Source organism: Rattus rattus, chromosome 7 (genome assembly GCF_011064425.1).
Source record: "Rattus rattus isolate New Zealand chromosome 7, Rrattus_CSIRO_v1, whole genome shotgun sequence".
Taxonomy (NCBI): domain Eukaryota; kingdom Metazoa; phylum Chordata; class Mammalia; order Rodentia; family Muridae; genus Rattus; species Rattus rattus.
In genome coordinates this window covers 24,289,201-24,315,442 of record NC_046160.1, presented here as the reverse complement: position 1 = coordinate 24,315,442, position 26,242 = coordinate 24,289,201, and the positions used below count along the sequence as shown (strand labels likewise).

Here is a 26,242-nt window from a genome sequence, read left to right as displayed (position 1 = left end):
ACTGCTGAGCACTCTCTCTGTCCCTAACCCTTCTAAATCCATGGAACTGAAGGATAATTAGCTTTTATTTGTGCAACCCACGGTTCCAAGAAGAATTCTGAAACAGCATGTCTTTATTCCTTACTATCTGTGTTTATAAGACACGAACACAGCACTTAGAAGGCAGAGGCAGGAGAATGAGACTATATAGCAATTTCAAAACCAGCCTGAATAACATGAGAACCTGGGTAGGAATGATAGGAATACAGAGTAGATTACTGAATTTACTTTTTTAATTTTATTTTTACTTTCTGTTCATTAGTGTTTTGTCTGTGTGTGTGTCTGTCTGTCTGTCTGTCTGTCTCAGATCTTGAAGTTACAGGCAGTTATGAGCTGTCATATGGTTTCTGGGAATTGAACCCAGTTCTTTTGGAAGAGCAGTCAATGCTCTTAACCACTGAACCACCCAGCCCTGTTTTAAATCGACTTTTAAACTAGAAAGCCATTAACAAACCAAAACTCTTACATTGGTATAGATCTTTGTACACTGATACAAAATTGAGGCTATATTTTGTTATATCATTATAGAGCTTTGTATATTGATATAAATTATGTTAAATTTGGTTACCCTGATTTAGATCTTTGCTGATACAGATTACATTTTTGCTATAATATACATACAATGTATATATGTTCTCAACCCTTGTTTGCGGTATTGCACCTAGGTGATTCTTAAAAATGCAGTATTAAGTTCTGACCCTTTTAAGGCTGCTACTATACACTGTTTAGAATAATTAAGTAATGCAAATTAATAGTCAATCAAACTAATGGTCATGTCAGATACCAGTTAATTATAGAAACATGCTTCCTAGGTTGATCACATAGTAAATAGCTGGTAACAAGCAACATTTGCCAATTCTGATATAGATGGATGGTCTTCAAAAACCTCAGAGACCTACAGAACACGGCAATTTAAGATGTTTCATTATTTTAAGGCTTTTCTGACATTGAGACATGTCAGCTCCTGGCAGCACCTCACACTACTTCAAAGGTGATGATGAGCATCAAAGAATCTCCATACGGAGTCTGTTTCAAATACTGCAAGCTGGGGGCTGGAGAGATGGCTCAGCCGTTAAGAGCACTGACTGCTCTTCCAGAGGTCCTGAGTTCAATTCCCAGCAACCACGTGGGATCTGTAATGGGATCTGATGCCCTCTTCTGGTGTGTCTGAAGACAGCTGCAGTGTACTCATATATATAAAATAAATAAAGCTTAAAACAACAACAAAAGCAAATACTGCAAGGTAGCCACTGGGTTCAACTGCAGACAGAACACTGTCCAGAATAGGCAAGCATGGATGCATGGAGGTCACCCACAGAGCTTTCCATGACAAGGTAAACAGAGAATCCTTCATAATTCCTGCCTCACAAGAGAGTCTGTCAGATGTACTAGGTCAGAAGGCTAAAGATGGATGCTCCAACGCTGTAGAGACAATTTGGGGGGACTGTCCAGACAGCCAACTGTCTCTGTCATTTCTAGTTTTGGAAATTGCTTGCCTACACGTCCTGCATACTCAGGGAATATTTATTCCTTCTCAAATCTCTGATGGGGTTGAAGACTAGATAACTAAAGTTTTACATGTAAATTTAAGCTATTTAGAATTATGAAAATGTTTAAAGTCTATGCAAGTTATGATAAGGATGTTTAAGTACAGAACTTTGAACTCACCAGAATAGGACAGATAGTAGAGAATTTTACCAAAAGTTGGCAAATGCGGATGACTGGACATTGTGAATGTAAATCTCACCTCACTGCTTCATGATTGTTATCACTGAGTAATTTATTAGTGTGAGAGGAAGAGCTTTCAATAGACTGAAAGGGGGAAATGCAGGGAGAGGGTTAGTGTGCACTGTGTAAAGATCATTCTCGTATAATTCAAATGCTAGTTTTTCTGCCCCGTAACTGGCACTGTAACACTTATTCTGCGTATCTCCTGCCTCGATGTTGAGTAAACATTGCTCCCTGTTTATTTTTTGACTTGTCAATGAATTCTGATCAGCCAGTGGCTGAGCAGAAGAGAGAATAGGACAGGATTTCTGATCCCAGCCAGGGGAGGGGGAGAGAGAGAGAGGAAGAATTGGCCACGAGGAAAAGGGTCCAGGAGCCCCCATGGGACCACAACTGGCATATAGAGAGCCAGACTAATAATAAAATGCGGGTATCTTAGGGATTTTGGCTAGGAGGTAGGTAGATCAGCTTAGAGGAATAGAATATTAACTGCTCAGCTAGTGTGCCTTAAACCCATTAAACAAATTATATAGTGTGCACGCACACACATACATACACACACACACACATACACACACACACACACACCCTAAAGACAGCCTGCTTAGTCTGCATGTTTGATATGTATGTGTGTTTTATATGTATACATCCTTGTATGCATGTTTTCAGAGCTGATCACTTGGCACAGGATAACCAATTCGTGTGTATTTCTCTAGAGAAAATTATTTCTCCCATCCCAGCATTCCTTGGTCCAGCAGTTCTTTGTGCAGAGCTGAGGCCGTGTGGGCTTTCCCTATCCAATCTGGCATATCTACTGTATTGTCATTATTCAGCTCATGCTTAGTCGGCCATGTTGGCAAGACTTCATGGGTGTAGCTGTTGTAAATTTGGTGCCAGCTTGCTTTTTGGCTGCAGCGGCTTGGGTAGCTGACGTCATCACCAGTCACCATGTATTTCCACTATCACCAGAGTCGTAAGTGACATGCGCCTTTTTAAAAGGCCCAAGCCAGCCCATGTTGTTCTGCCTTGTTCCTTCTATCTCCCAGCTTTTGCCAGTTTCTCTGTCTCTCTGTGTGTGTCTCTGTATCTCTGTTTTTCTCTCTCTGTCCACCTTGTCCTCACTCTGAGACGGTCTTTTATTTTCACCACTCCCCCAATAAACCTCTTGTGCTAGATCTGTCCCGTGGTGTCTCTTAGCTGCACTCCTTGGCTGTTTGGCCACGGACTCCCTGATTCTCTGGCTCTCACAATCTTGACACCACCTTTCTTGTCGAGTTCCTCAACCTTGGGTGCAGGAACTGAGCTCTACAGCTCTGCATTTTGATTGGCTGTAGTTCTCTATAGTGGTCTCCATGTGTTTCCTTGATGAAGGGTAAAGACTACACTGTGGGACAAGGACAAATGTTTAGATGGTTGTTAGGGCTGGCCTCACCTCCCACAGCCCCTCTCTGCTCCTTGTTGTAGAGAAAATGCGATCACTGCTTCCTGACTGCCGGGCTAGCCTCACGTCCTGCTGCCATGCCTTCGCCCCTGTGATGAACTTTTCCCCTCTAGGACCATAAGCCAAAATAAACCACTTCTCTCTAACTTGTTTTTGTCAGAGTATTTCTATCACTGCAACGGGCAAATAACTAATATGCTATACAAACGCTTCTATCCCAAGATACTGTGATACGATAAAATCTCGTTTTTAACAGAAAGGCTGGCAAAGATGATGAGAAAGGCATCGCTGGCAGCCCTACTCGTTCTCCACACAGAGTTCTCGTGTCCGTCGTTCCTCTGTTCATCCAGAGTGGGGAGAAAGCAGAGATAACCAGGAGCTCAAAAATCGAGTGACATGGAAGCATGACCTGAACTGGATATGTGCACACAAGCACACGTATAATCATTTGAAATAACATATGAGAAATTGGTTCTTAGGAGTTGCTGAAGGCCAAAAAGGTAGCCAGTGGTTAAATTAAATTTTAAATCCATACCTATCTGGATCTGGAGTAAATGTTATCAAATTATATTCCTTCACGATATAACTTAGGGGCTGGGGAGATGGCTCAGTGGTTAAGAGCACTGGCTGCTCCGCTCTTTTAGGGGCCCTGAGTTCAATTCCCAGCAACCACACAGTTGCTCGCAGCCATTAATAGTGGAAACTGATGCCCTCTTCTGGTGTGCAGCCACACATGCAGATTGAGTGCTCAAACCCATAAAGTACACTGACAAATAAACCTTTGAGAAAATTGAAAAGTTATAATTTATAATAAGATTATAAATAAACTGCTTTAAAATATCAACAGACAGGACAATATATACCAACTTCAGAAACATTGGCTAGGTGTGGTAGCTGGGTGTGGTGGTGTTTTCCAGGGACCAGTACTCAGGAGGTAGAGGCAAAAGTTCCAAGACTTTGAACACATCCTGGTCCACAGAGCAAGCTGGAGGCCAGCCACAGCTACATAAAAAGACTGTGTTCCTAATAATCAGAGGAGAAAGAGGAGAGCAGGAGGGAGAGAGCAAAGGAAGTAAGGACTTTGAAATAAACATAATAAAAGAGGCATTGTCACCACAAAACAAGGGCACACACAGGGGCTGAGGCTGGGCAAGAACAGAGTGTGTGCTTCACCTGCACAAGGTCCTAGGCTTAACCGTAGTGTCCTCCCCAAAAGAAGCAACAGTCACGAGAAAGAATGAGTAGGATGCAGACGATACCTAAAAACCTAGCATCATAGATAGGAGAGAGGACAGAGTGACAGATGGACAGATGGCAGGAGAGGAGAAGGAAAGGCAAATGTGTAAGTTCTCCAGAAGTAGAGAAACTTAGAGATACTAAATTAAAAGTGAGAAGATGAACACGCAAAGTAAGACAAGGAGCGGAGAGTGTTCAATGGCAGAACACCTTCCTCTCCTGCATAAGGCTTGGGGTCAATTCTCAGCAAGCAAGCATACATTAGTTAGAAGATGGAGCAGAAAGGACAAGCCACAAAACGGATTGTAAGAAGAATTCTGGTGGGGCTGGAGAGATGGCTCAGTGGTTTAGAGTACTGTCTGTTCTTCCAGAGGAATGGGGTTCAGTTCCCAGAGCCTACAGAGCAGCTCACACATGTCTGTAACTCCAGTTTCAGGGCCCTGACACCCTCGTTCAGACATACATGTAGGCAAAACACCAATGAACATAAAATAAGGATACATTTTTATATTAAAAAAGGAAATCTTGGGCTTTTGTTTGTTGAGGCAGGATTTAATAAGTCCTACACGCTGGTGTGGTACACAGTAAAGAATGCCCTTGTACTTCTGGTGGGCCTGCCTCTACCCTTGCCACTCCAGTTTTGGTTTATGTGATGCTAGGGAGTGAACCCACCCCCGAACAAGTCTAAAGAAAAGTTAGTATCTAGAGCCTAAAAAAAGGAGATTTGGAACAACAAGGAGGAAGCAGGATAGAAATGGGATTAAGAACCACCGGACAAAAGGGTCCAAGTGCCTCTGCCTGAGATTCATAGCTATGTCCTCATCTGGTGGTAACTGAGAAGCCAGCACTGAAAGAAACACTGACACCGGGAAATATGATATTTCTGCTGTGAAAGAAACTCTGAGAGACAAAAGAGTTGAATCTGACTTTAAAATGTTTAAGTGGAGATGAAGTGTTTAAAAGCTACCCCTCAGGATTAGACAGCTAATGAATGTGATGAAGAGAAGACGGACCTGATCTGCAGCCACCCGCTGCAAAGCTCTATCTAGAGAAGAGAATGGATTATAAGTGGTGGCCAGTGATGGGGAACAGAGATCAAAACCAAGACATTTCAATGCTAGGGACTGCATGGGATGAAAGAAAAACCTGAGTGAAATAAACAGACTGGAGATGTATGCCATCCCTATCATGTCTGCAAGCCTGCCTGCAGTCGGTACTGAGTCGCACGGAAGAGGGACCACAGAGAAGCTCGGAGATGCTTATGCTCTGAAAGGGAGGGGAGAGCACGCTGACTCCACTTGTAAAGAGCTGGCTGTGACTCTCACGAGGAGTGCAGTCACATATTAAGTCAGAGTGAGAGCAGAGGGGCCATACGAGGTATGACAGACACCTCAAGGCATCCACGTAACATCTCCTCCCCTCTCGCTCACTAACTTACGGTGTTCACCGTGGCAGTGTGGGTTTTTGTAAAATGTCTTCCCTGCCTCCTGTCCACACTGTAACTCTGGAGTAGACTTCTGGAGAAGTGTTGGTTTCCTATCAGAACTTTGAATTCAGCAGCCTCTGGACTCATTTTAACTTTTTTTTTTTTTTTTTTTTTTTTTTTTTGGTTCTTTTTTTCGGAGCTGGGGACCGAACCCAGGGCCTTGCGCTTCCTAGGCAAGCGCTCTACCGCTGAGCTAAATCCCCAACCCCCTCTGGACTCATTTTAGCATGAGAAATATAAACCTTAATGCATTTAAGTCACTTACTAATCAAGTTCTTGGTTGCTACTAAACGTGTTCACATACATTTATACAATCAAAACTGTCTTATTCCAATAAGACAATGAGTAACTCATAGGCACAAACAGCAGGACTAGAGACTCCGGCTGCCGCATATGTACAGGTGTGCGGTGTCATGATCACAAGCACGTACATGACACATCAACAAGTCTATACCTAACTCGTTTAAAAACACAAAGAGAAAAATAACCAGAGAATCACATGACTGGCCGCACCCACAGAGATGTATTATTTTCAATTCCACTCAGTTTCTATGTCATGTCGAATGGACTCAAAGTAGTAATTTTCTAATCACGAAAAGGGCACAGATTATAAGAGGGGTGGGGAAAGGAACATGTTTGTTTGTTTTAAGAAAAGTACAGCTAGATCCAGAAACTGAAGGCATAATGAGGTAGCTCGTTACTTCTTGAGTTACTGGTTTAACTAGTGGTGTGTTTTTGGTTTGGTTTTGTTCTTTTAAATAGGCTTCCCGTATCTGCAGAAAAAGTGGTGCGAAACTAAGCTAATCTCAGAGGAAGCACAACAAGTGATGAATCTGAGGGAGTGTAATTTACTACTTCATATAACAAGGCCTAAAGGATAAATAAAATTCAGTAAAAACACCAAGAGCAAGGGCTTGGTGGGGATGGAGGGCGTGTAACAGGTGTGAGACCATAGGCTCCATTCTTAGCACTAAAAGAAAAGACTGTACCAGCTCTCTAATTAAAACCCTACCCCGTCCTGGTATACAGGATGAACTTTCTATTTATACAGCTCTGAAAGAAAGCACGCCAGTTCCCCAACAGTTGTTCCTAGCTGAAAGAAAAAGGAGGAGGGGAAGTAGGCTTTATTCCTTGTGGAAAACCCACAACCGGGCCCTTCAACGTACATGTCTCATCCAGTTTCTAAAACACTCCTTCCTTGGGTAGCAGGCACAACTACTGACCTTACAGCAGTACGTTTGATTTTTGTTCCTAGTGAGAAGAACCCTCTCTACCGACTGCTTCCATCTGCCTGTGTCTCCTCCTTTCGAGCTCTTAAAACCCATGACAGGCTTCTGCAAGGTGACAGGACTGTTCAGACTAAAAGGACAAGTCTATTAATGGACAGACATTTTCCTTTTACATGAATGTTCCCTGGCAAAGGTGACTTCCAACTCCTGCCAGCTTTCAGTCAACTGCGTGACTTAACCAGGAAAGCCATGTACACACATCTGTTTATAAGCGCACACCACAAACTAAGTACAAGGCACACTGCATCCTCAAATTGGTTAAAATTCCACATCGCTGATGAAGCCAGCAGGAGAGGGGCTCATCCGAAGCTTTTGCTGATCCAGCCACACCCACCTTACAAAGAGTTCTTGGTTCCTACAATGGCTCTGCTTGGTTGTCAGCCTAACTACATCTGGAATTAACGAAAACCCAAGGGGCTGTGAACACCTGTGAGGGATTTTTTTCCCTTAATTAAGGCATTTGAAATGGGAAGACCCAGTTTTAATCTGGATCTTCTGAGGTGGGATGGTCCACCTTTATCTGGTCACACCTTATGGTAGCCTATATAAGGGATGGAAGAAGGAAGCTTCCACTGTATGCCTGTTTTCTGCTCTATGTCTGGCAAGTTCACACCTTCACTGATATTAGAGTTTCTTTGGAATTCTGTCATACACTGAAAACCAGCTGAGACAAACAGCCTCATGGACTGAACAACTACTGGATTCTAGGACACTGTTGGTAGGCAGTCACTGTTGGGCTCGCTGGACAACAGCCTGCAAGCCATTCTAATAAATCCCCTTTATGTGTGTGTGTGTGTGTGTGTGTCTGTGTGTGTGTGTGTGTGTGTCTGTGTGTGTCTGTGTGTCTGTGTGTGTCTCTGTGTGTGTGTATGTGCGTGCGTGTGTATGTGTGTGTATGTGTGTGTATGTGTGCATGTGTATGTGTGTATGTATGTCTGTGTGTGTGCCTGTCTGTGTGTCTATGTATGTCTATGTGTGTGTATGTGTGCATGTGCATGTGTGTATGTGTGTCTGTCTGTGTGTCTATGTGTCTGTCTGTGCACGTGTGCATGTGTGTATGTGTGTCTGTCTGTGTGTCTATGTGTCTGTGTGCACGTGTGCATGTGCATGTGGGGTGGGGGTTGAGAGGGATGTGCATGTGTCCTGTTCCTCTAGCGAATCCTGACCAGTACAGCTTCTCTTAGTTTCTGCTTTTCATTTTGTTATAGTTCATAAAATGCAGATATAGAGAATATCTCTTACTTGCTTCCAGTTCTAAAACATTCCAGTTATTCCAGAAATGCCAAACGCAGGCATTGCTGATGCAGATTAAAAGAGAAGTCAAAAGCTGGCTAGCAGCTACCAGTGAGGGTGAGGGTGAGGGAGTGACAGGAGAGGAAGAAGACGTCTGAACAGGGAAGCTGTTGAACTGAAGCCAGAGGCCTCTCTGCAGCCTGCTAAGGAAACACCAGAGAAGCGACTGAGACAACGGTGAGAAAGTCAATCCCGACAAACCGAGCAGAAAGCATCCCAGGTTAACTTTTCTCTACTCAAAATGCAGTCTTTCAGAGACAAGTAAAGAGGTAAGACGTATGCCCTGGCACTGCTGAGACCCAGTGTGTTCAACAGGGAAAACTGCTGTCAGCATCTTGAAATATTCAGACTGTCTAAGGTTGAGGTGGGAGCACCCGGAGGCCAAAGGGCTCTAGGCTTCATTATAGTACTGTGAGCTCAAAAAAGGAGAATAAAGAAAGAAGTGCGAGGTGTGTGTTTGTAACTTGAGACACACCTAACTGTTCCCCCACAGGTCCACTGAGTAAATGGATAAAAGCACTTTTACAGTCTTCTCCATGCATCTGCTTCACTAGTTAAAGACACTAGTTTTTAAATAAAATTTTATAAAAAATAAATATATAAAGTAAACGAATCATTTGCCACTTTTAGTGTGGCTAGAAGGGGTTTAAATTAGTTGCATCAAGTATGAACTAGTTTGGTTTGTCAGGTGTGGCTTCAGCCTACAGGGGCCGCTCCACTCGGAGTGGCTGATACTGAGTTTTGATAACATTTTAACCAACGTCTGATTACTAGTCATTGGCATTTAGAATCCTGTGTAAATTACCTTTCAATCCAGGAATACAGTCCTAAGGACCACGATAAGGGACATCCCTGCAAATGTCTTATAGATAGAAATACTCAAAGCACTTCTGAAAAACCTAACACATTTCACACCCCAAACACAAAAGTCTGTTAAGTTATCTAAAATGTTATTTTGATATTAAAAAACATCAACTTTAGAAGGTGGAAGGGGTGGACTGGAGAGATCAGCAGTTAAAACCAGTTGCTTTCTTGGGGAAGACCTGAGTTCCGTTCCAAGCACCTAGGCAATTTACAAGCTCCCAGAACTCCAGTTCCAGCACGTCCAACTCCACCTTCCAGCCTGTGAAGGCACCTGTATGAACACAGTCCACAGACAGACAAGCAGGCAGGAACACACGCACGTAAATAAAAATGACTGTCTGCAAAGGCAGAGGGGAAAATAAAGGAAAACTTTTTAGTTAAAAAATTCCAAAGGCAAGATGCAAAGGGTTAGAGAGAGGGAGTGGGGAGAGAGCAATGCTGAGTTGTGTGCCACGCCGCAGGGCTTAATAAAGTGGGACCTTTATTACAGGAAATGGGATGCAGTCAGAAGGAAGAGGTTGGAGCACGCATGCAAACTAAACCCACAAACAGGAGAAGAAAGTAAATAAAGCCCACTGGGTGGGCACTGCCCAGCAGCGCCATCCTTCTCTTCTGCCTACGCGGTTATTCAGCCACCTCCACCCAAGACAGCGGGACGCCCAGGTGGGAAGATCCCCATGGCGGCCAAAACTGAGTGTCCAAATAGAGTTTCCCAGTTTTCTCCTATAATAACTACTTTAGTACAATATCACATTCGTGATGTTTCTCTGCCGGTGGCATACAAAAACGAGCAAGTCAGAAGCAAATATCTCTCAACATAGTGCACCTCTAACACCGTCCAATTAGCCAGTGACAAAGGACACACAACCAAGCAACAACAACAACAAAAAAAGGGGGGGCACAGTATAGCTGACCCCTGAAGAGTATAGATTTCAGATGCTAAGGGCCACTTACGTATTTTTCTTATTCTTTCTTTTATGTTTCATTCAAACATAAAAAGTTAGAATTCTGTCTTTTTAAATGATATTGATATCTGTGTGTGTGTATCCTGGAACTCATAGAGACTGGTCATCTCCTCCTACCACGTGGGTTCTGGGCCCTGTTAGGCTTCCAACAAGTACTTTAATCTCCTGAGTCATCTCCTTGGCCCCAGTACAGCAATTCCAGCACTTCATTAGAACCCACAGCTTTGCTTCCATTTCTCTGAAATGTGGCACCTGACCCCCCGAGTGTCTCTGCCATGACAGTATTAGCACAGTGGAGAAAAACAATAGCTTAAATCTAGGCTCTAAGTCTGGCATGGTGGTACCGGTCTTTAATCCCAGCACTGGGGAGGCAGAAGCCCGTAGGATCTCTGAGTTCAAGTACAGCCTGGTCTACAGAGTTCCAGTATAGCCAAGGCTACACACAGAAACCCTGTCTCAGGAAAACAAAACAAAAATGAGGCTGTAAACTTAGATGAATACCCCACGTCACCCTCTGTAGAGAGGGCCAGTGTTAGGCTAAACTGATAGCTGGGAAAGTAAAAAAACCATGCCCAGCAAAATCAAATAGTTATGAATTTCATCTTCTCTGTCCGACTTGATCTAGTCTCCCTCCTACACTATCTACTGAATAGTGAATGTAGAAATGGCGGCCCATAGAAAAGGGGGAAAAATAAAACAGAAACAAAAAGCACATAACAGCAACAAAAAGAAAGGTCACTGGCAGAGGACAGGCAGAGGGGACAGGCAGAGGGGAGAGTGAGCAGGCTGTCAATTTCAGACTGCTGAGGAACAGCTGGGTCCCAGCGAACATCGCCTCATGAAGAATGGAGTGAGAAGGCCAAACGTGACCAAGCCTAGTAAAAGTAATTAAAATTTTTTAACTAAAAACAAAACCTCTCCAATCACATTTTTACTAATATGTAAATCATTTTAAAGGATTTTTTTTAAATGTCAACAACATTATTCTGAACTCCAGTTTTCTCACTTTAAAAAACACTAACACGAAGTGAAGTCTGCTAGCTGCCATCTTGCGTCCCCATCCCCGCACGTGTGTGCCTTATCTCAGCTGGTCTGCCTGAGACTGAAACTTAGTTCCACGCCAACGAGATGAGAGAAACGATCATGAACCAGGAAAAACTCGCCAAACTGCAGGCACGAGTGCGCATTGGTGGGAAAGGAGCTGCTTGTGGAAAGACGAAGGTGGTTCACAGGACAGCCACAGCAGACGATGAAATGTGCAGTTCTCCATAAAGAAGTTAGGGTTAACAACATCTCTGGTACTGAAGAGGTGAACATGTTTACAAACCAAGGAACAGTGATCCATTTTAACAACCCTAAAGTTCAGGCCTCTCTGGCAGCAAACACCTTCCCCATGACAGGCCACGGGAGACAAAGCAGCTGACAGAAGTGCCTCCCAGCATCCTCAGCCAGCTTGGTGCAGGCAGTCTGACCAGTCTGAGGAGACCGGCTGAAGCTCTGCCCAAACAATCTGTGGATGGAAAAGCAGCAATGGTTCCTGAGAGGAGGAGGATGAAGTTCCAGAGCTGGTGGAGAATTCTGATGAGGCTTCTAAGAATGAGGAAGACTGAACTGAAGCAACTTCTGAAGAAGGTGACACTCGCAGAAGTTATATACAAGAGCTGCTGATTTATATAACTGCTTTTTTAAAATGTTTATGTTTATTACAGACTTGAGAAAATCTAGATCGCTAATATTTTTAAGCCCAAGCCCCCTGGACTCTGCAGCTCTTTTCAGTATTTGCTTAGGTTTAATTCATTCTTTGCAGCGAATTAAGCGGAAGAAACCTGGGCATGAAGTTTGGAAAGGTTAATAAAACTCTTTGCCTAGTTAAAAAATAAATAAAAAAGAAGAAGTGAAGTCAACATGTCCGGAGCAGCAGGTGGCAGGGCTCATATATTTGGAGTCCTGCTACAACGTAGCCTCATTTGAAGTTCTATAAACATTCGCTCGCTTAACATTGTTTAAACATCCTAATTTGAAAACAAAAACTTTCAAATAACATGGAAATACTTACATCTCAATTTGTCCAGCATCTTTCCACCACACATGGTTGCTAACATAGCTTTAACTGAAAAGACAGTCAGCTTGCCTCGGCCCTCGCTGCAAAAGAAATAATAGAAATAATTGCTATCTGAAACCACAAAAGTAACCAACCACATCTCTAAATACTGAGCAAATGATAAACTGATTCTCCCCCTTAAATACTTTACCACATTTTTAAACTCCGCTTTTCATTCTTTGAATACCATTTAAAAATACACCCCAACATCCGGATAACAGCAGTTTACCATCGCACACTAAGTACCAGGTGCACACTGCTATGAAGGTTTCACAGGATGTTCACTGTTGTTCTGGCAACAGTCTTTAAGCAATGATGTTAAGTACTTATTCTGAGAAGCCCGACCCCATCTGTCTCTCTACACCACTGCAGGGGAAGGGTAGCTCTGGGAAGATGAAAGGAAGACATGATGTATGCTGTGCACCTGCAGCAGAGGCGCAGCACCAGAGTGTCACCCCTTCAGTCACACCTGCTGTCACTGCAGACAGAGAACTTCATTCCATAGCTGCTTAAAGTCAGTGTGTGCAGGCTAACAGTGGGCCTTTGCGGTAATCTTTTTAAATTGTTTTAAAGATGTGCTTATTTGTTTTTATGTAACTGTCTTCAGACACACCAGAAGAAGACATCAGATCCCATTAAAGATAAGGTTGTGAGCCACCATGTGGTTGCTGGGAATTGAACTCGGGACCTCTGGAAGAGCAGTCAGTGCTCTTAACTGCTGAGCCATCTCTCCAGCCCCTGCATTAATCTCATAAAGTCTGTGATCACAAAGTTTCACAGTAACTTAGAGCAAAACAACTTTGCAGTGAAAGAGGTTACCATGTTGGTTTTGAAAAGGCAAAACACCCTGTTACATTCACAGAGCCCAGAGGATGTTTCCCAGGCTGGGGATACAGCTTAGTGTAGAGTGACTCCAAGCCTCAGGCCCTGGACTCAATCTTGAGTACTGGGAAAACAAAAGAAAACACAGAGCTTCCCACTTTCCAACCTTCCTTGTATCTGAAAAGAAGAACATGGTCTATAAGCCTTTTTTATCATAGCTGGGTTTTTAACTATGACATCTCGGTGAGTTTATTCATAAAACAAGAAACCCTATAAGTAACTAAAATGAGGAAGGGGTTTTTACAAATATATGTCTTCAGAAATAAAGACAATATTCTACTTGTAAGGCAATATGGGTCTGGAATGATGAGGAATATTCCTCCGTCATATGAGAAAAGTCAGTGTCTAAAGAATCTTCAGTTGAGTCTAAGAAGTATACTCTATTTTAAAATTTTACATGCAGTCTTCCTATCCTTTGGTGATTCGGAACTTATTTTGACACCCTGGCTGGCTTTGAACTCAGAGCAATCCTGCTATCTCAGTCTCCCAAATGCTGGAATTATAAGCATGCACTGCCACACCAGCATGAAAACATGGACTTTTCATCGAAATCTTCTGTGGATAAAAGCAGCTGCATGCATAAGAACTGCAGGGAGGGCTGGAGAGATGGCTCAGCGGTTAAGGGCACTGACTGCTCTTCCTGAGTTCAATTCCCAGCAACCACATGGTGGCTCACAACCATCTGTAATGGGATCTGGTGGCCTCTTCTGGTGTGTACAGTGTACATTAAATAAATAATACCTTAAAGAAAGACAAAGAAAAAGACCTGGGGGGAGCCTGAGGATTCCGCACTGGGCATGGTGGGGATGCTGGATGCAGTGTGTGGCCAAAGCACTGCCGTACCTCAGACCTCAGAGGGACCCCTAACAATATTTCTGATAGACAGGAAAGCAGGTATCACAAGTCTTCGTGTGTCTGGTGTTGCCTGGCCCACACAAGCAGGGGAGGTGCTGTAGAAATCAATTATTTCTTTATGTCAACTGGACCCTTAACAAGAGACAAATGGGGGTTGGGGGGGATGTGGGGAGGTAAGAATAGGAGATAAAACCATTCCAGTTTTAGCCAGGTAGTGGTGGCACACACCTTTAACTGGAGACAGAGGCAGGAGTATCTCTGTGAGTTCAAAGCCTACAAATCTAAGTTCCAGGACAGACAATGTTACACAAAGAAACCCTTTCTCAAGGAAAAAAAAACAAAAACAAAAACAAAACAACAACAAAAACCTGTTCCATTCTTCTCCCAAAGAAGCCCCATATTCAAGAATGCCGCAAAGATGGCTGAAGTCATGGTACTTCTGCATACTACTAGAGAAGGAAACTAAACACCAACCCAGCTACAATCCCTTCGGTCTACACTGGTGACCTATCTCCATGATATACTGGTACAATAGAGGCATGACAGCTGTGGGAGTAACCAACCACTGTCCAATGGATTTCAGGTGCATTCCATGAGACGGAAGCCATTTCCAACACTGCTCTGGCAGCCAGGAACCTGAGAGTAGCCAGGGCCTGAACTTGGGGAAAATGAAAGACTATTGCTCTGCTAAAGGAACAGCAATGAAGTGACTCCTAACAGCATCTGAGATTTGGGGTATATCTATGGGTATGAATTAGTGTCTCCCTCATAGCGAGTATCAGAGAAGCTTCCTCCTGCACGAAATGGGCACTAACACAGAGACCCAAAGCTGGGCAGTGTACAGAGTGACAGACCTTAAAACACTCGGTCCTAATTGGGATGTCTTCATCAAACCAGGACTCCCCTCGTGGCTCAGGAACTATATGGAAGACAAGGCAGATGGATTTTAGGAGTCAGGGCAGAAGATACTGAAGAAACAGTGCCTTCCAGACACAGCAGGACTGACATGCGTATGAGCTCACAAACTGTGGCAGGTCCAAGCTAGACGAAGTCCCAGCATTGAGAGCAAAGTGGACACAAGCCCCATACCTAACCCAGTAGCTAGCTCCAATTAACAACCACTTTCAAGATAAAAATTAGTTTTCTCCAATGGCGTCTCAGGATAGAGTGTGAACTCATGTCCTGGGTGGCACACCTCTGTGATCTCAGCACTCACGAGGTGGGGGTAGGTGTTAAGGCCACGTAAAAGAAATAAATCCAAGAGAAACGCTATTGAAAGCAGACAGCAAAGCCAGGCTTGGTAACATACACCTAAAACTATCTATACAGACAGAAGGCTTTGAGGCCGTTCAGTTTGCCAGCCCAAATGTAGCAAGAATCTGTCTCAAAATAGAAATAAAGAAAGGGCTGGAGATGTCACTCAATGGGAGAACAGTGGCCTCGCAATCCCAGAGATTAAAGCAGGGGTGGGGAGCAATGTGCAGGGACGAGAATGTGAGTGACAGACCACTATCTAACAAAATGCTTGAAAGGAGAGAGAAAGAGGAGACAGAGACAGATGGCGCAGTGGTTAAAAGCACTGGCTGCTCTCCTAGAGAATCTGGTTTTGATTTCCAGCACCCACATGGTGGTTAACAACCGTTTGCAACTCCAGTTCCAGGGGATCTGAGGACACTGCACACATGTGATACACAGACTCACATGCAAGCAAAATACCCATACACATAGAATACGCTTTTAAAAAGAGAAAAGCTGCATTTTTCACATATGTACTGTACACGCAGAAGTGATTTGTAAAACGACACTGAAAACAGCACAGTGACCACACAGCTTGACTGGGAGGAGGCGAGCATTCAGCTTATGACTACAGAAAACAAAAAAACCCAGCAAACTAAACTCCAAACAAGAAAATAGAAAATCAATATAATAAAAGTAGAAAATAATAAAACTGAGAATAAAAAGGGGGGTCAAGGAAAGTAAAAAGGCTAGTGTCTGGCAGATACTAATTATGCCAATAAATCTCTAGCAAAAATATGAAGAAAATAGATAAAAATGAAGAATGAAAGAGGACGGGGCTTGGGAAATGGCTCCATGAGTAAAGTGCTTTGTAAGTGGCTGGTTTTGTGTGTCAACCTGACACAAGCTGGAGTTACCACAGAGAAAGGAGCCTCAGTTGAGGAAATGGCTCCATGAGACCCAGCTGTAAGGCATTTTCTCAACTAGGGATCAAGGGGGGAGGCCCAGCCCATTGTGGGTGGTGCCATCCCTGGGCTGGTGGTCCTGGGTTCTATAAGGAAGCAAGCTGAGCAAGCCAGGAGAAGCAAGCCAGTAAGAAACATCCCTCCATGGCCTCTGCATCAGCTCCTGCTTCCTGACCTGTGTGAGTTTCAGTCCTGACTTCCTTTGGTGATGAACAGCAATGTGGAAGCTGAATAAACCCTTTCCTCACCAACTTGCTTCTTGGTCGAGATGTTTGTGCAGGAATAGGAACCCTAACCAAGACAGGGTGCAAGCACAAGCAGCTGAATTAGGGCCTTTAGCACCCACACAGAAAGTCAGGTGTGATAGCACCTATCTAACCCCAGCCAGAGGTGAGGATGAGAGAATCAGATTCTGACACCATCAACCTAATAGACAGACAGAAGGACTCAGAAGCCAGTTTCAAGACCTAGGTCAGTAGATAACATGTACATCTTACTAAGTCAGAGGGGTTCCTGTAACTTCCTCCGTGGACTTGATCAGAATGTAGGGCGACTATGTTCACACATTTATTCTTAGGGGTCACAATGAAGGACACAGAGGAGTGTTGAAAAGATACACGGGATCCGCATGGGAACGGGCGCAGAGCTCCCATGCTCTCCTCAGGTGAGGAGTATGTCCAGCCATCCAGAAGCCCTCACGCTCATTTCCCCGGGGGTTTATGAAGCTTCATTATGTACAAAAGTGATTAAGCCATTGGCTCCCCACCCACGCCTCCCTGTAAGGAGGGAAGTTAGTGACTGCAGCTACCAGTTCCAACTGTAATCTCACAGACTGGGTCCAAAGCAACCGACGTCCACGCTGAGGTTATCCCAGAGCCTTATCTAATCACCTGATGTTCCCCTCACACAGGAGATTCTGAGGAATTTGGGAACTGTACCAGATATCCCTGTGACTTAGAAAACTTATCAGGAACCAGCATCAAGACTACCAGGACAAAACTTACCCCGGACCCCCGTTCCACCATCAGCAAGTGTGTTAGGAGCTCTGTTTCAGGAACCAAGGCAGAGACTAAACAAGAACAAGGTTCCCCTAGGGCCCATGGCTCACAGAGACTGTCAGGAGCTGGGCCACAGACCAACATGCACATTTCTCATTATCTTACAAATCTAAAATTCACAACAGAACGTTTTTATGGAAATCAGCAACGTAACTGGGTTGTCCTGAGAGTTCCCTTTAAGGAGATGTCTGGATATACTCCTTGGGTACCCAAAGCTCACCATCATTTTTAAAACTCTTCCCGTGATCTTGATATACGTCCTGAGCTGAGAACTCTAACACAGTGCTCAAGGTCCTAGCTATGTGCTCACAGTTTTAACCCTGAAGTTACATCACATTTGAGCTGTGATAGCCCACATCCGTAATCCCAGCACTGGAGAGACAGAGGCAGATGGATCCTGAGTTTGAGGCCAGCCTGGTCTACAGAGTGAGACGGAGCTACAAAGAGAAACCTTGTCTTGAAAAACCAAGAGATTTTGCATTTCTCCCAAGTCCCTCTGCTCCATAAGAGCTTTGTCTCCCTCACACTTACTAAGATCATTAATCACAAATCCCCTACTTTTCTCAGCATTTCAAAATTCTTCATGCCTGAGATACGGATATCTCAATGGTTAAGAACACTGACTGCTCTTCCAGAGGATCCGGCTTCAATTCCCGGCAACCACTGGACAACTAATAAACGTCTGTAACTCTAGTTCCAAGGGATCTTACGCCCTCTTCTGGCCTCTGTAGGTACTGCATGCACAAGATACAGACGAAATGCAAGCAAACACCCATCACATAAAGCAAATTAAATAAATCACCAAAATGTTTTTGAAACTACCTTTAACTGTATCTATATATTCTCTCTTAATGTTTTATTATAAAAAATTAAGGAATAATAAAGAATAGTGTGTGTGTGTGTGTGTGTGTGTGTGTGTGTGTGTGTGTGTGTGTTGGCTCCAAATCTCACTTTTTCCCTTCAAAGAGACAAAATAATATCTATTCCTTGCTATGGAAAAGAAACTGATGACATGTGTCATGTCAGAAGGAAAGTACACCAGCACCTAGGTACAAAAGAGACAGATCAACACGCACCTCTTCAGTGAAGTGAATTACAAAAGTAATTCTTACCAATACTATAACATTTTACTTCTAAAATTCATTCTAATAATTAGCACTTATACAGCATTTTCCTAATCTTCAAAACATTTTAGAAATATGAATGTTTTTAAATATTTTGCAGGGAGTTGGGGATTTAGCTCAGTGGTAGAGCGCTTGCATAGCAAGCGCAAGGCCCTGGGTTTGGTCCCCAGCTCCGGGGAGGGGGGGGGGAGAATTAAATATTTTGCAGCCTTTATTCTAAACATTCTTTGACTCAACTTATATGTTACGTATAATACTCCTAGTCTCAATCTTATGTTCAAACATAGAAAAAAACCTAGAACAGCACTAAAATACCACTCAGTAGGATTATCACTAGTCTCCACGGCTTGTCTCTAACCAAGTGATTTACTCACTTACAGAATAATGTATACCGGGGCATTTATGGTAAGAAGGATTTCCAACCACCAAGTTATCACCAGAAACATGCAGTGTGTGTTCCCTTCATGAACCATCTTGCATTTTTCCAATCATTTTTCTAATCCATGACAGCCACACAGCAATCTCCAGTCTCCCACCCAACAAGCCAGAGACCGATCCTCTCTCCACTGTGCCAGCAGCACACACGCTCAGACCCACTGTGCACCGCCTGCTTTATTGAGAGTAAGGGGTGCACATCTAAGCATGAATGGGCTACTCGATAAGAGACAGTGTATGTAAATAAAGCCAAAGGAATGTCGGACTCTGGAAAAGCGTGGGTATTCAAGATTAAAACTGATGTAAGGGAGATAAATGTACAGAACAGAAGCACTTGGTGAAGATGCTGAGAATCTTTAAGTTATGTAGCTAGGCATTCTGAGAGTGGGAAGTGACCTCGAGCCTTATCATCCCAGCACACACAGGTTTAGAGTCACAGTTTCTACTATCAAAGTGCTTATTGACAGTCTGCAAAAAGAAACATCGGGCTGGAGAGATGGCTCCGTGGTTAAGAGCACTGGTTGCGCCTCCAGAGGACCTGGGTTTGATTCTCAGCTCCCACAGTTCATAGCCACAAGTAATTCCACTACCAGGAGATTGGATACCTTCTTCTGGCCTCTGTGGACACTGAATATGTGTGGTACACAGATATATATGCAGCCAAAATACCCCATACACATAAAGTAATTAAATTTTAAAAGGAGTCAGTTGGGGGGGCCTTAAATCCCAGCACTTGGGAGGGCGGGGTCTTTGTGAGTTCAAGGCCAGGTCGGTCTACAAAGCTACATAGTGAGATCCTGTCTCAAAAAAATAATAATAAAACAAAATAACAAAGTAAAACTCCTTAGCTTCCCCCCCTCTTCACTATTTGCTAAATCAAACGTTAGCACTGACCTCTCTGTCAGGAGCATTTTTCTTGGCTACTTCCCATACTGTCCCCAAGCAAAGAAAGTGTAGCTTTCAGTTCTGACGTTCCTTTAAAGCTAGGCATCTTCCCTCTACAATTAGGGGCATCGAGAGAAACTGTAGTCACGTAGAAGCTGGACCCCATGATTATGTTCATCTAGCTGATTCTTCTGGGAAGGACTCACTCTTGATTCTTCCTACCAGACATCTAGAATTACTCCATGCACACCACACACGTTCTATTACAACTGAGCAGGCAGCTGCCCCTTGCCAAAGACTGCTTATGGTCAAACCTCACAAGTATCCATGGTTTACTACTTCTGATGTAAAATATGAGTTTCCATCACAACTAATTCTCTTCAAGCATGATTTGGAAGAAGTTTCAGCACAAACCGTGTAGCTCACTGACTTGGCCTAGGACAGCTGGGAGCTGATTGTAGGCCATCACTTTAAACGCAGCACAAGAGTGCGTATTAACCCGATCCAAGGACTAAAATGAAAGGCTAGAAAGAAACTTGTTATTTCAGCCCCAGTCAAACAGCAGCCTGTACCAAGCACCCATCTCCACAAGGAGCAAGGTAAGTCTCTAACTTAGGCTACTCCATTGACACACTTCCACACACCTATCTGTCATTTTACAGTCTGACAATAAGCCTTGCACGTGACTTCTAAAAGGGGTTCTTAATATCCCACACTGAGGAAACTCCATTATGAGGTCTGCGCCCAGGTAGGCAGACGGTGGCTCACCCCGAATAATCAGGGAGGTTTTAACACGCAGGTATCTTCAGAGGATCTGCAAACCTCGCCTGTGCCCTTTGGGGTGAAACTGTCCATTTCAGTTTAGTAAAGCCTCAAATTCGACCTATCTTTTGACTAACTAACCTCATTTGGGTGATGTTTCCTTGTTGTGCAATATCTATGAAGAGTTTCATATTCAAATTAATAAATACTTTCGGAGCAAGATTACCAGAAACATTTTTTTTACTTGAGTGAACTGTTTCTGCATCTTTAGCAAACAATTGTGCGTGCTGCCAACCATAAATTAGTACTTCTCGTATGAAAATAGATTTGTGCTTTAGAAACACTGTTGCCAGTCCAATTATGCAATGTTGCTAAAAGAGCATTTGACTTTGATTTCCAGAAACTCATATTTTTCCAATTAATCATAATTTTAAAAACTTCAGGGTGAGTGGGTTTTGCAATAATCAACTGCAAGTGGAGAACCCACTTAAGAATGTCAAACAGCTTAATCATGGAAAATAACTCCAAATACGACTTGATTTTCTCCTAATCGGATACCTACAGCTTTTCATCTCAGTCTCACAGACCCACGCTACGAATCCTGCGCTGTGCTTGCTAAGGAGTCAAGGACAAAGGAGAAGCTCTGTCCTCGTAGAGTTTCAAGCTCATCCACCCACCCATTATGTCACTCTTAATGAGGCACTGCATAGATGAAGGCCAAGGCAGTCACACAGCAAGCACCGGGTCCTCAAAGGGACCAACGTGTGTGTCGAAGTATCGAGAGCAGGCAGTCGGAGCAAAAGCTGAGGTGAACTCTGAGAAAAAGAGTTCTTGAGGCAGGATCAGGGTGGGGCTAGGAGCAACCACACTGTACGAAGAGAGAAATAAGCATGCCCTGTTGGGAAAAAGGAGAACAGCTCCGAGGCTTGTGGAGTCTGGGGTAGGCGGAGGTGAGGATGGGCACAAGAGCCTTAAGGGTTCTGACACGAGTCACACTGTTCTGAGGCTCCTTTGAGGAGCTCCCCTCATCAGAGTGAGAAACAACGGTGAGACTCAAAAGCAATACCCTTAGAGAAGGGTATCTGTCCAGCCCTTTCTTTAACGATGTTTAAAAATATTTTAATGCAGATGCAAAAGAACAAATAAACCCCCCCCCCAAAAAAAAGTCTGAAATATTAGCTAGTGCTCAAAACTTTATCGATCTGCCTCTCCCTATGTCAGGCTGACTGGTGGAGACAGAGCTACAGCTCCAGGACAAGACATGAGTGCTTCCGTGTATCCTTCCGTTCCCAGGTGACCCGGTGTTGCTCGGTTTACAGGTTACAGCAGCAGCAGGTCACGCAGTGGCGCACGGTGGTCTCACTCACCAGGATACACAGTGGTAGCACCCAGCCTGGCAGGATGTAGTGATGACACCCAGACCTCCACCTCTGGTCCTCAGGACAGCTATCCACGGCCGCCACCACACGCTCACACTCTACCGTGTCCTGGAAATTTCCAAGCACTGCTGCAAGCAGACCCTCCAGAGTTGAGTCTACTGTTACGGAAGGCTCCTACTCCAACCAAAACCCCGGTTTTATGTGTTCTATTTTTCTTTGTTGTCTTGAGGGCATCATATTAAAAACAGGGATGCGAGTATAGACTACGCGTGAATGTGAAATGTCTCTGCCGCAGCTTTGCTTAGAATCACTAATGAAGAACTCTGGAACCTGATAGTATGTTTCCAGCGAAGTCCATTCTATACTCCTGGTTAAGCAGCTCCAATTTTAAGGAACAAATTTGTTTTTATGTAAAATAGAGTAATATGTTACTACTTTGCCACTGTGGGGGAGGAAGATGACACTGGCTGTGTATACACCCGGAGCCTCATGAATGTTAAGCACAGTTTTATACTGTTCTGTTTTAAACATTCACTACTAAGAGGGAACTATGAAATTTTTTATATGCATCCAAAATAAACTTCAAAAATACAACTTTAAAATGATTGCTAGTCTGGTTTTCAAATGACACAAAAAAAATTTTCATACAACTCCATCATAAATTAGATACAGATGGTCTTCCAACTTGTTTGACGTAATGATTTTTTTTTTTACTTGATGGATATGAAATTGACATGTATTCCTGAGAAATCTGACTTTGCATTTCAATTCTTTCCTAAGATAGTGTCGTTGTAGTTCAGCACAATTGAGTGCTCTCTCTCCCTCTGTGCTGGGGCAAAGCAATAAGCTGTAGCTAGTTCCCAAGGAATCATGGGACCGTGATTGATGGGCCTTTCCTAAAATGAGGTAAGTTTAAAGAAACTAAACCACTGAGTGAGAAACATTTAAAAAAAAGATAGAAGTCATTGTACCAACAGTCAGGAAAAAAGAAAAATAAGAAGCAACAGTTGAAGAAATAATGGGCTTCAAGTAATGAGAAACTGATTGTAAACAACACTTCTACAAAGCAAAGAAAAAGAGAAGAGGTGGGGAAGGTAAGAAAAGTCTATCTGCAAACCCACCCCCTGCGTACCAACAAGAATGAATGAGTTACCAACACAGGAGCGAGCGGCTGGAGGCCGGGGAGGCAAGCCTGTGTCCTCCACAGTACCTGGAACCACTCTGTCCTTGCAAGGGACTGGGGCTTCTGAGGGAGGACCCGTGTTACGTTGTGTAGAAAGGCCTGAAGCCCGACCTAAAGATGGTGGTACAGAAAGGATGTCAGGGTCTCAGGCAAGGACAGAACCAGAACTGGAACAGAGGTCATCCTGGACTGCCAGGGTCTCTAGGCGCCCAGCAGAAGCACACACATATCCCCACCTACAGAAAAACAGTCCCCAAGATCTCAACTGTCAAATAACAACAGTTAAAATAATAATGCTACCACGTAACATCTGGCACATAATAAATAAAAATAATGGAAGGCACTACAAATAAAAAATAGAAACAAATATCACACAAACTGCCATATAAAATCCAGGTGTGGGCAGGTGGAGCTACAGGTGTAAAGAAAAGACAATGATAAAAGACTTGGCAGAGAACTGGATTTTTCTTTTTTTTTTTTTTTAACTTTCAAAAAGTGTGACTCTCGCTGGGCAGTTGGCTGTGCATGTGTTTAATTCCAGGGAGGCAGAGACAGTCGAGTCTCTGTGAGTTCAAAGCCAGGCTTGTCTACAGAGTGACTTCCAGGACAGGCAAGGCTTCACAGAGAAACCTTGTCTCAAAATATCAACATAAACTAATTAATTAACTGATTGATTGATTAATTTATTTATTTAAAAATCTCTTAGAGTTTCTTAAACTAAAAAGAAAATCATTACAATTAGCACGAAACCTTAAATGTAGGTTAGACACACGTCTTTAGAAAAAAAGTACCTGGAAAATATACTAGAAGAAAAGGCCCAAAAATTCACAAAAGATGGTAAAAGACAATATGAAGGCTATAATAAGGAACACCGCACATAATTTAAAATTTCACAGAGGGGGAGAAAACTGTAAAGAATTAGGAAGATAAAACCAGAAAATTAAGCATGCATAGCAGCGTCATCAATCAACCTACTCAAAACCTCAACAGAATATAAGCAGAATAAATACAAAAAAAAAAAAAATCATATCATGGCTACGTCACACTAGTTAAAAAACAAATTGTAAAAGTCTTCAAGGTTGCAAGAGACAGCTTAACATCCAAGAAGCCAAGGTGACAAACTCTGTTAACCTCGACAGAAGCCGCAGAACAGAACCGGCATTCCTGAGCTGGGCGTGGTGATGCACACCTGGAATCCCAGCACTCCAGAGGCAAAGGCAGGCGGATCTGTGAGGTGAGGCTAGCCTGGCCTACTTAGTAAGCTTAGGAGAGCCAGAGCTACCGACTGAGACCCTGTTTCAAACACGATCGCCAAAGAGAAGTTTAACATTCTTAAAATGTTGAATGAAGAAAAACTTTTAAAGAAAAATGATGGAACACATAAAACTGGGACGCATGCAAAGGAAAGCCCTCAGGCAGAAGGAAATCATTCCTGCCGACAGACACCGTCTAATGTCTAAAGTCACACACAAGGTGGTTATTTATGCAACCGATATCTGTTGTCCACACTGGCTCTGAAATCACTATGAAGCAGAAAAGGGCCTGAATTCCTGGCTTTACCTCCTGGTACTGTGATTATGTGCATGTGCCACCCACCAGGCCAGCCTTGAAAAACTCATTCTCTTGAGAAGGAAGAAAGTGATGAAGCAAATCAGGATCCCACTCACCTGCAAGGCACAGGTCAATGGGATGGGACCAGACAAAACAAACACACTCGGAAGTTACTGCCTGGGCTCAGATCTTGGGGCAGACAGTGGGCACATGGATTTATTATTTCTATGAATAGTGAAGGAGGAAGAGAAGAGCATATATGCAAAATAATAATAATAATAATAGTAATAGTAGTAGTAGTAGTAGTAGTAGTAGTAGTAGTAGTAGTAGTAATAGAATAGAAAAGCAATGGCAGCAGCCCAGGCGGGGCTGTGAGAAGAGGGATTCCACAGAAGGTACACAGACTAGAGATCAAAAGACAGAAATGACAGAACTCAGTAATTGCCGGCATGTGGCCTCTGGGAGAAGACGGCCTATGAGTGACTCTCAGGTTTCAAGTTTCAGGAACTGGATGGGCACTTGGGCCATTTCCTGACAAAGGGATCCATGAGCTTTGTGCGTGAGGCTTCGTGGCAACGAGCACAGAGCTATGTAATGGCTCGCTGCAGACCTAGTTTATCCACCGCCCACCGCATGAAAGGGTATAATCAGGGTAGGAACTCGGCAACCGTGTACCCCAGGGGTACACACACCGACAGTCTGGGACTTAACGCCTGCACACACTTGGTCCAACCGCTCAGGTCTGGAGGAAGCTCGGGGACTTCTGTTTGATACTCCAAAGCTCTGGCCTCTCCTCCTCTCCCTTTCCCTGGTAGTAGCTGAAGGCAGCCATGTTTGAAGTCAGCCCAAGGACAAAGCTGACACAAGAGGACTAAGCCCGGAGCAGCTTGAGGAAATGCAGCCAGAGCCAGCTACAGCAGAAGCACAGGGCTGGCTTCCCTCAGATTCCTGATAGCTAAGACACTAAACTAACACGCTGGCAGGAAACAGAGAGGGGGTTGTTAGTAAAAGCCCCAGAATATAAACCTGGCAGGAAGTGAGGCAGCCCCGCAATCCCTGCACGCTAGGAGCATGAATTCCCGTGCTCTCTCGCAGGCCTCTCAGCCTGACCAGACTACAAGACATCAGCACCTGTAGTGTGAAGGACCGTGGGGATGAAAATAAGTTTATCAGCGTTTTCACTGCCCCCGGTGGTTTTCACACGGACGCCTGTACTAATGTTCAAGTTCTCAAATAGAACTTAGAACTCTCACATTTTAAAAATAATTAATCGTCAGAAAATGATCACTTAAGGGACAAAATCCGAAACTCCGAGTGTGCCTAACCTGTGTGGAACTTTCATAATCTCCTATACTACGGAGAAATCATTTAGATGAAAATACTAACTATAAATCTGGAGCTTAAGATTAACTAATTACTGAATTCAAATGGCTAAACGTGAAGGATCGGACACTAAATGCTCTGATACAGGAAAACAAGATCCAA

The 26,242-nt window shown here is 43.6% G+C and overlaps 1 protein-coding gene and 1 pseudogene across 5 annotated transcripts in view; one reads left to right on the top strand and one right to left on the bottom strand.

Moving 5' to 3' along the window:
• Nucleotides 1-26,242, bottom strand: part of Dtnb (dystrobrevin beta) — a 192,794-nt gene that overhangs the window by 133,061 nt on the left and 33,491 nt on the right. For 4 of the 5 annotated variants that reach the window (XM_032909066.1, XM_032909068.1, XM_032909067.1 and 1 more), the window contains exon 5: nucleotides 12,398-12,483. In XM_032909066.1, the coding sequence (XP_032764957.1) occupies nucleotides 12,398-12,483 (86 nt within the window). Of the gene's footprint in view, nucleotides 1-12,397; nucleotides 12,484-15,033; nucleotides 15,117-26,242 lie in introns of those variants that run through there. The other variant, XM_032909069.1, reaches the window with a different exon arrangement.
• LOC116906019 lies at nucleotides 11,470-11,951 on the top strand (annotated as a pseudogene).